Below are 10,000 nucleotides of genomic sequence, written 5' to 3'. Positions count from 1 at the left end.
TATTTGATGTGGCGTGCAGGGGAGGGATAGCTGGGTTTTGGGCAGGTGAAGCTGAGGGGTGGGTATTATTTGACGTGGCATGCAGGGGAGGGATAGCTGGGTTTTGGGCAGGTGAAGCTGAGCGGTGGGTATTATTTGATGTGGCGTGCAGGGGAGGGATAGCTGGGTTTTGGGCAGGTGAAGCTGAGGGGTGGGTATTATTTGACGTTGCACGCAGTGACAGGTGATGTGTATGCGTCTAACCTTCTCTAGGTCCGGCTCCTCCAGAGCGAGGGCCAGGCTGTTGTTGTCCATCACTGAAGACGCTGCCACGTCCAGCGGAGTAGAACCCCTCATGGCTGGGGATGCTGGGGGAGAAACACATTCATACTTAATACGTGCTTCTACACCTGCATTGCTTGCTGTTTGGGGTTTTAGGCTGGGTTTCTGTACAGCACTTTGAGATATCAGCTGATGTACGAAGGGCTATATAAATACATTTGATTTGATTTGAAATTTGATTTAATACAACAGCCCACATAGTTCAGTGGTCCTCGCGAGTCACTGATACAACTAAAACCATGCATCTTGTAATCATGGGTAGAGAAGATATTTCCTTGTGTCTGAAATATCAGACATCAGACCACCCTGAGGACCTTGCGTGTCTAAGCTGTAATTGTGGTAGTATGGTCATATTTACTTCTGTATGCAAACTCTCCCTTACTAACAGCAGGAGGCAGTGTTTCCACATCTCCCAATACCCAAACTCTCCCTTACTAACAGCAGGAGGCAGTGTTTCCACATCTCCCAATACCCAAACTCTCCCTTACTAACAGCAGGAGGCAGTGTTTACACATCTCCCAATACCCAAACTCTCCCTTACTAACAGCAGGAGGCAGTGTTTCCACATCTCCCAATACCCAAACTCTCCCTTACTAACAGCAGGAGGCAGTGTTTACACATCTCCCAATACCCAAACTCTCCCTTACTAACAGCAGGAGGCAGTGTTTACACATCTCCCAAAACCCAAACTCTCCCTTACTAACAGCAGGAGGCAGTGTTTCCACATCTCCCAATACCCAAAAGCCCTTAACAATGAACAGTTCCACCTGTATTTACCATCTACACTCCATTAAATCAAGCCTGATTCATTTCCAAATTCCAACCTCCCAGCCAGCCAGCCATTGATTTGGTCACTCCCCATTAGTGCTGGGGAGTCTGTCTGTAAGTGGCCAGGGTGTAGTTAACGGAGCCAGGGTGTAGTTAACGGGGTCAGGGTGTAGTTAACGAGGCCAGGGTGTAGTTAACGGAGCCAGGGTGTAGTTAACGGGGCCAGGGTGTAGTTAACGCGGCCAGGGTGTAGTTAACGGGGCCAGGGTGTAGTTAACGGGGCCAGGGTGTAGTTAACGGGGCCAGGGTGTAGTTAACGGAGCCAGGGTGTAGTTAACGGGGCCAGGGTGTAGTTAACAGGGCCAGGGTGTAGTTAACGGAGCCAGGGTGTAGTTAACGAGGCCAGGGTGTAGTTAACGGGGCCAGGGTGTAGTTAACGCGGCCAGGGTGTAGTTAACGGGGCCAGGGTGTAGTTAACGGGGCCAGGGTGTAGTTAACGGGGCCAGGGTGTAGTTAACGGAGCCAGGGTGTAGTTAACGGGGCCAGGGTGTAGTTAACAGGGCCAGGGTGTAGTTAACGGGGCCAGGGTGTAGTTAACGGAGCCAGGGTGTAGTTAACGGGGCCAGGGTGTAGTTGCTCTCAAAGGGAAGTAGTATAAGTTACAACTATCTGTTTAAAGGCCAAACAGTACATTACGGAGATGGTTTTAATATGCGCCCATGAAAGATTTTTGTTTAATTTTGTTTAATTTCAGCCAGTAGTTTTGAGTGGTGCTCAAGAGTCAAAATGAGTCCCAGTCCCAGTCCCAGTCCCAGTCCCAGTCCCAGTCCCAGTCCCAGTCCCAGTCCCTGTACCTCTCCTCTCCTCTCCTCTCCTCTCCTCTCCTCTCCTCTCCTCTCCTCTCCTCTGCATCCTCAGCCCTGTACGTCTCCTCTCCTCTCCATCCCCAGCCTTGTACCTCTCCTCTCCTCTTCATCCCTGTCCTCTCCTCTCCTCTCCATCCCTGTACGTCTCCTCTCCTCTCCATCCCCAGCCCTGTACGTCTCCTCTCCTCTCCATCCCCAGCCCTGTACGTCTCCTCTCCTCTGCATCCCCAGCCTTGTACCTCTCCTCTCCTCTCCATCCCTGTACCTCTCCTCTCCTCTCCATCCCCAGCCCTGTGCGTCTCCTCTCCATCCCCAGCCCTGTACGTCTCCTCTCCTCTCCATCCCCAGCCCTGTACGTCTCCTCTCCTCTGCATCCCCAGCCCTGTACGTCTCCTCTCCTCTCCATCCCCGCCTGTACCTCTCCTCTCCTCCTCCATCCCACCCTGTCGTCTCCTCTCCTCTCCACCCCAGCCCTGTACGTCTCCTCTCCTCTCCATCCCCAGCCCTGTACGTCTCCTCTCCTCTGCATCCCCAGCCCTGTACGTCTCCTCTCCTCTGCATCCCCAGCCCTGTACGTCTCCTCTCCTCTCCACCCCCAGCCCTGTACGTCTCCTCTCCTCTCCATCCCCAGCCCTGTACGTCTCCTCTCCTCTCCTCTCCATCCCCAGCCCTGTACGTCTCCTCTCCTCTCCATCCCCAGCCCTGTACGTCTCCTCTCCTCTGCATCCCCAGCCCTGTACGTCTCCTCTCCTCTCCATCCCCAGCCCTGTACGTCTCCTCTCCTCTCCATCCCCAGCCCTGTACGTCTCCTCTCCTCTGCATCCCCAGCCTTGTACCTCTCCTCTCCTCTCCATCCCTGTACCTCTCCTCTCCTCTCCATCCCTGTACGTCTCCTCTCCTCTGCATCCCCAGTCCTGTACGTCTCCTCTCCTCTCCATCCCCAGCCCTGTACGTCTCCTCTCCTCTCCATCCCCAGCCCTGTACGTCTCCTCTCCTCTGCATCCCCAGCCTTGTACCTCTCCTCTCCTCTCATCCTGTACCTCTCCTCTCCTCTCCTCTCCATCCCTGTACGTCTCCTCTCCTCTCCATCCTCAGCCCTGTACGTCTCCTCTCCTCTGCATCCCCAACCTTATACCTCTCCTCTCCTCTGCATCCCCAGCCCTGTACGTCTCCTCTCCTCTGCATCCCCAGCCCTGTACCTCTCCTCTCCATCCCCAGTCCTATACCTCTCCTCTCCTCTGCATCCTCAGCCCTGTACGTCTCCTCTCCTCTGCATCCCCAGCTCTGTACCTCTCCTCTTCTCTGCATCCCCAGCCATGTACCTCTCCTCTCCATCCCCAGTCCTATACCTCTCCTCTGCATCCCCAGCCCTGTACCTCTCCTCTCCATCCCCAGTCCTATACCTCTCCTCTCCTCTGCATCCTCAGCCCTGTACGTCTCCTCTCCTCTGCATCCCAGCCCTGTACCTCTCCTCCCTCTGCTCCCAGCCCTGTACCTCTCCTCTCCATCCCCAGTCCTATACCTCTCCTCTCCTCTGCATCCTCAGCCCTGTACGTCTCCTCTTCTCTGCATCCCCAGCCATGTACCTCTCCTCTCCATCCCCAGTCCTATACCTCTCCTCTGCATCCCCAGCCCTGTACTTCTCCTCTCCATCCCCAGTCCTATACCTCTCCTCTCCTCTGCATCCTCAGCCCTGTACGTCTCCTCTCCTCTGCATCCCCAGCCCTGTACCTCTCCTCTCCTCTCCATCCCCAGTCCTATACCTCTCCTCTCCATCCCCAGTCCTATACCTCTCCTCTCCATCCCCAGTCCTATACCTCTCCTCTCCATCCCCAGTCCTATACCTCTCCTCTCCATCCCCAGTCCTATACCTCTCCCTCTGCATCCCCAGTCCCTATACCTCTCCTCTCCCTCCCAGTCCTATACCTCTCATCTCATCCCCAGTCCAACCTTCTCCTCTCCATCCCCAGTCCTATACCTCTCCTCTCCATCCCCAGTCCTATACCTCTCCTCTCCATCCCCAGTCCTATACCTCTCCTCTCCTCTGCACCCCAAACACAGCTGCAGCATGCTGTCTCTGTTCCACACCCAGATTCAAAAGCCAAACTGCCCTCTCCCTCTCTCTTTCAGCTTTCTCATTTCCTCTCCTCTCTGTTTCCTCCCACCTCTCCCCTCACCTTCTTTAAGCCGGGTAGAGGGAAAGCAGAGGTCATTGTTACCTCATATTACCACTGCTGTCTCTCTCCCTCTCTGTCACTTCCTATCTGATTGTCATTTTCCCAGTGCCATTCCTCCCCTCTTTCTGTCTCCACAGGGGAGACAAAGCCTATGCGGTGTGTTGTCCCATAAACAGAGGGGACAGTGTACAAATTGTTACTAACCCAGGCTAGACCCACACTGTTACTTTATGTGCTCTCTCTCTCTGTCTCTCTCTCTGTCTCTCTCTCTGTCTCTATCTCTCTCTGTCTCTCTCTGTCTCTCTCTCTCTCTGTCTCTCTCTCTCTCTCTCTCTCTGTCTCTCTCTCTGTCTCTCTCTCTCTCTCTCTCTCTCTCTGTCTCTCTCTCTCTCTGTCTCTCTCTCTCTCTGTCTCTCTCTCTCTCGCTCTGTCTCTCTCTCTCTGTCTCTCTGTCTCTCTCTGTCTCTCTCTCTGTCTCTCTCTCTCTCTCTCTCTGTCTCTCCTCTCTGTCTCTCCCCTCTGTCTCTCTCTCTCTTGTCTCCTCTCTATTGTCTCTCTCTCTCTCTGTCTCTCTCTCTGTCTCTCTCTCTGTCTCTCTCTCTGTCTCTCTTTCTGTCTGTCTCTCTGTCTCTCTCTCTGTCTCTCTCTCTCTGTCTCTCTCTCTGTCTCTCTCTCTCTCCCTCTGTCTCTCTCTCTGTCTCTCTCTCTCTCTCTACCCCCCCCTCTCTACCCACCCAGTCCGACGGAGCTGTTCTCCAGCAGGTAGCTGAGGTGGTCGAACATGGCCTTCTGGTTCTGTCTGCTGATGCGGCAGAAGTAACACAGGAAACGACAGCAGTTGGCCACCATCTTAGGAAACGCTATCTCCTGTAGGAGGAATGGAAAATATTTGTTACATTTAAATATATTACATACAATATATCACATTACATCACATAACAATATCACATACATCAAATATATTGTAGTAGACTCTGACTTTTTTTTTTTTTATAGCAAATTCCATGTTAATGGTAGATTTGTCCAAGAGAATGACCAAGATGGACATCGTGTTATTTTGAGATTGAGAGATCTCAAGTGAGAACTATGACCTAAGTGGGTATGGAGCTCGTGTCATGTTACTGAATCAATATACACTGCTCAAAAAAATAAAGGGAACACTTAAACAACACAATGTAACTCCAAGTCAATCACACTTCTGTGAAATCAAACTGTCCACTTAGGAAGCAACACTGATTGACAATAAATTTCACAAGCTGTTGTGCAAATGGAATAGACAAAAGGTGGAAATTATAGGCAATTAGCAAGACACCCCCAATAAAGGAGTGATTCTGCAGGTGGTGACCACAGACCACTTCTCAGTTCCTATGCTTCCTGGCTGATGTTTGGGTCACTTTTAATGCTGGCGGTGCTCTCACTCTAGTGGTAGCCTGAGACGAGTCTACAACCCACACAAGTGGCTCAGGTAGTGCAGCTCATCCAGGATGGCACATCAATGCAAGCTGTGGCAAAAGGTTTGCTGTGTCTGTCAGCGTAGTGTCCAGAGCATGGAGGCGCTACCAGGAGACAGGCCAGTACATCAGGAGACGTGGAGGAGGCCGTAGGAGGCAACAACCCGCAGCAGGACGCTACCTCCGCCTTTGTGCAAGGAGTAGCACTGCCAGAGCCCTGCAAAATGACCTCCAGCAGGCCACAAATGTGCATGTGTCTGCTCAAACGGTCAGAAACAGACTCCATGAGGGTGGTATGAGGGCCCGACGTCCACAGGTGGGGTTGTGCTTACAGCCCAACACCGTGCAGGACGTTTGGCATTTGCCAGAGAACACCAAGATTGGCAAATTCGCCACTGGCGCCCTGTGCTCTTCACAGATGAAAGCAGGTTCACACTGAGCACATGAGCACATGTGACAGACGTGACAGAGTCTGAGACGCCGTGGAGAACGTTCTGCTGCCTGCAACATCCTCCAGCATGACCGGTTTGGCGGTGGGTCAGTCATGGTGTGGGGTGGCATTTCGTTGTGGGGCCGCACAGCCCTCCATGTGCTCGCCAGAGGTAGCCTGACTGCCATTAGGTACCGAGATGAGATCCTCAGAGCCCTTGTGAGACCATATGCTGGCACATGCACATTTGTGGCCTGCTGGAGGTCATTTGCAGGGCTCTGGCAGTGCTACTCCTTGCACAAAGGCGGAGGTAGCGGTCCTGCGCTGGGTTGTTGCCCTCCTACGGCCTCCTCCACGTCTCCTGATGTACTGGCCTGTCTCCTGGTAGCGCCTCCATGCTCTGGACACTACGCTGACAGCACACAGCAAACCTTCTTGCCACAGCTCGCATTGATGTGCCATCCTGGATGAGCTGCACTACCTGAGCCACTTGTGTGGGTTGTAGACTCCGTCTCATGCTACCACTAGAGTGAGAGCACCGCCAGCATTCAAAAGTGACCAAAACATCAGCCAGGAAGCATAGGAACTGAGAAGTGGTCTGTGGTCACCACCTGCAGAATCACTCCTTTATTGGGGGTGTCTTGCTATTGCCTATAATTTCCACCTTTTGTCTATTCCATTTGCACAACAGCATGTGAAATTTATTGTCAATCAGTGTTGCTTCCTAAGTGACAGTTTGATTTCACAGAAGTGTGATTGACTTGGAGTCACATTGTGTTGTTTAAGTGTTCCCTTTATTTTTTGGAGCAGTGTAGTTAAAAACAGCTACTAAAAGGATCATTGACAACAAGTCAGTCTGTCAGTAACAACTGTAAATCTGACACACACACACACACACACACACACACACACACACACACACACACAAACACACACACACACACACACACACACACACACACACACACACACACACACACACGTCGGCCAAACCGTGCAGGAATGTTATTGACTAATGAGATTGCCAAGCAGATATGTTTCAATCAAACCCCAGTCTTCCAGCACCCCCCAAAAATGGACTGGCATACTCCTCTACCCCCCACGTCACTCTACCTGACCTGTACTCCCCAACCCTCTCCTGCCCTACATCTCCCACTCCTCTATCCCCCACGTCTCTCTACCTGACCTGTACCCCCCAACCCTCTCCTGCCCTACATCTCCCACTCCTCTACCCCCACACGTCTCTCTACCTGACCTGTACTCCCCAACCCTCTCCTGCCCTACATCTCCCACTCCTCTACCCCCACGTCTCTCACCTGACCTGTACCCCCCAACCCTCTCCTGCCCTACATCTCCCACTCCTCTACCCCCCACGTCTCTCTACTGACCTGTACCCCCCACCCTCTCCTGCCCTACATCTCCCACTCCTCTACCCCCCACGTCTCTCTACCTGACCTGTACCCCCCAACCCTCTCTGCCCTACATCTCCCACTCCTGTACCCCCCACGTCTCTCTACCTGACCTGTACCCCCCAACCCTCTCCTGCCCTACATCTCCCACTCCTCTACCCCCCACGTCTCTCTACCTGACCTGTACCCCCCAACCCTCTCCTGCCCTACATCTCCCACTCCTCTACCCCCCACGTCTCTCTACCTGACCTGTACCCCCCAACCCTCTCCTGCCCTACATCTCCCACTCCTCTACCCCCCCCGTCTCTCTACCTGACCTGTACCCCCCAACCCTCTCCTGCCCTACATCTCCCACTCCTCTACCCCCCACGTCTCTCTACCTGACCTGTACCCCCCAACCCTCTCCTGCCCTACTCTCCCACTCCTCTACCCCCCACGTCTCTCTACCTGACCTGTACTCCCCAACCCTCTCCTCCCTACATCTCCCACTCCTCTACCCCCCACGTCACTCTACCTGACCTGTACTCCCCAACCCTCTCCTGCCTACATCTCCCACTCCTCTACCCCCCACGTCTCTCTACCTGACCTGTACCCCCCAACCCTCTCCTGCCCTACATCTCCCACTCCTCTACCCCCCACGTCTCTCTACCTGACCTGTACCCCCAACCCTCTCCTGCCCTACATCTCCCACTCCTCTACCCCCCACGTCTCTCTACCTGACCTGTACCCCCCAACCCCTCTCCTGCCCTACATCTCCCACTCCTCTACCCCCCACGTCTCTCTACCTGACCTGTACCCCCCAACCCTCTCCTGCCCTACATCTCCCACTCCTCTACCCCCCACGTCTCTCTACCTGACCTGTACCCCCCAACCATCTCCTGCCCTACATCTCCCACTCCTCTACCCCCCACGTCTCTCTACCTGACCTGTACCCCCCAACCCTCTCCTGCCCTACATCTCCCACTCCTCTACCCCCCACGTCTCCCTACTCTTACCTCCTCCTCTCCCTAGCCTCCCTAGGCCTTACAACCCCTGACCCTCCAAATCCCTCTCTGGGTACTGAGTGGTTAGTTGTTGGTAGGATCCCTTATGGGTAGGATCTCTGGTAGGATCCCTTATGGGTAGGATCTCTGGTAGGATCCCTCATGGGAAGGATCCCTGGCAGTATCCCTGGAAGGATCCCTTGTTGGGAGGATCCCTGGTAGGATCCCTTGTTGGGGAGGATCACTGGGAGGATCCCTTGTTGGGAGGACCCCTGGTAGGATCCCTTGTTGGTACAGTAGGATCCCTGGCAGGATCCCTTGTTGGTAGGAACCCTGGTAGGATCCCTTGTTGGGAGGATCCCTGGTAGGATCCCTTGTTGGGGAGGATCACTGGGAGGATCCCTTGTTGGGAGGACCCCTGGTAGGATCCCTTGTTGGGAGGATCCCTGGTAGGATCCCTTGTTGGTACAGGCAGGATCCCTGGTACGATCCCTTGTTGGGAGGATCCCTGGTAGGATCCCTTGTTGGTACAGTAGGATCCCTTGTTGGGAGGATCCCTGGTAGGATCCCTTGTTGGGAGGACCCCTGGTAGGATCCCTTGTTGGTACAGTAGGATCCCTGGCAGGATCCCTTGTTGGGAGGACCCCTGGTAGGATCCCTTGTTGGGAGGATCCCTGGTAGGATCCCTTGTTGGGAGGATCCCTGGTAGGATCCCTTGTTGGGAGGATCCCTGGTAGGATCCCTTGTTGGGAGGATCCCTGGTACGATCCCTTGTTGGGAGGATCCCTGGTAGGATCCCTTGTTGGTACAGTAGGATCCCTTGTTGGGAGGATCCCTGGTAGGATCCCTTGTTGGGAGGACCCCTGGTAGGATCCCTTGTTGGTACAGTAGGATCCCTGGCAGGATCCCTTGTTGGTAGGAACCCTGGTAGGATCCCTTGTTGGGAGGAACCCTGGTAGGATCCCTTGTTGGGAGGATCCCTGGTAGGATCCCTTGTTGGGAGGATCCCTGGTAGGATCCCTTGTTGGGAGGATCCCTGGTAGGATCCCTTGTTGGGAGGATCCCTGGTAGGATCCCTTGTTGGTAGGAACCCTGGTAGGATCCCTTGTTGGGAGGATCCCTGGTAGGATCCCTTGTAACAGATGAACTTTCCTGTTACCTGCTTTACATTACAGATAGTCCTTACAGCACAGCACCTGTATGGCTGTTTACAGCAGTGCTACTTGGATCTACTTGGATCCTACCCAAACAAATAGCAGTCTAACTACACAACCTAAATAAAAAAAAATATATATTTTCCAAAACAGGGGTCTTTAAGAGTTTAAAACCGAGGAAGAACTGTGTGCCGAAACATCATTGGTAACTTATGAAATAGTCACCGCAAGGAGAGAAGAGTGTGAAACTTCTATCTTTATTCTTGAAAAAGTCCAGTACCTGTGACTTGTCTCCTCCCAGCACGTTAACCATCACCTCCATGACAGTCTCATGCATCCCCAGAACCCTCATCAGGTTGGGGTGCTGGTAGAACACCTTGTTGTTCATGATGTCACTGTAAACACAGAGGGGTCAAAGGTTAGAGATCTAAGGTCTTTGGA

The 10,000-nt window shown here is 53.4% G+C and overlaps 1 protein-coding gene across 1 annotated transcript in view; it reads right to left on the bottom strand.

Annotated features, from left to right (window-relative positions):
* LOC120024265 (ryanodine receptor 3-like) overlaps nt 1-10,000 on the bottom strand; it is a 257,642-nt gene that overhangs the window by 93,932 nt on the left and 153,710 nt on the right. The window contains exons 41-43 of the mRNA XM_038968460.1: nt 9,840-9,954; nt 4,867-4,996; nt 244-347 (exon numbers count right to left, since the gene is read on the bottom strand). Coding sequence (XP_038824388.1) covers nt 244-347; nt 4,867-4,996; nt 9,840-9,954 — 349 coding nt within the window. The remainder of the gene's footprint in view (nt 1-243; nt 348-4,866; nt 4,997-9,839; nt 9,955-10,000) is intronic.

The sequence above is a fragment of the Salvelinus namaycush genome, chromosome 29 (genome assembly GCF_016432855.1).
Source record: "Salvelinus namaycush isolate Seneca chromosome 29, SaNama_1.0, whole genome shotgun sequence".
NCBI lineage: Eukaryota > Metazoa > Chordata > Actinopteri > Salmoniformes > Salmonidae > Salvelinus > Salvelinus namaycush.
The sequence above is the reverse complement of the archived record's forward strand: the minus strand, read 5'-3'. Positions and strand labels throughout refer to the sequence as shown.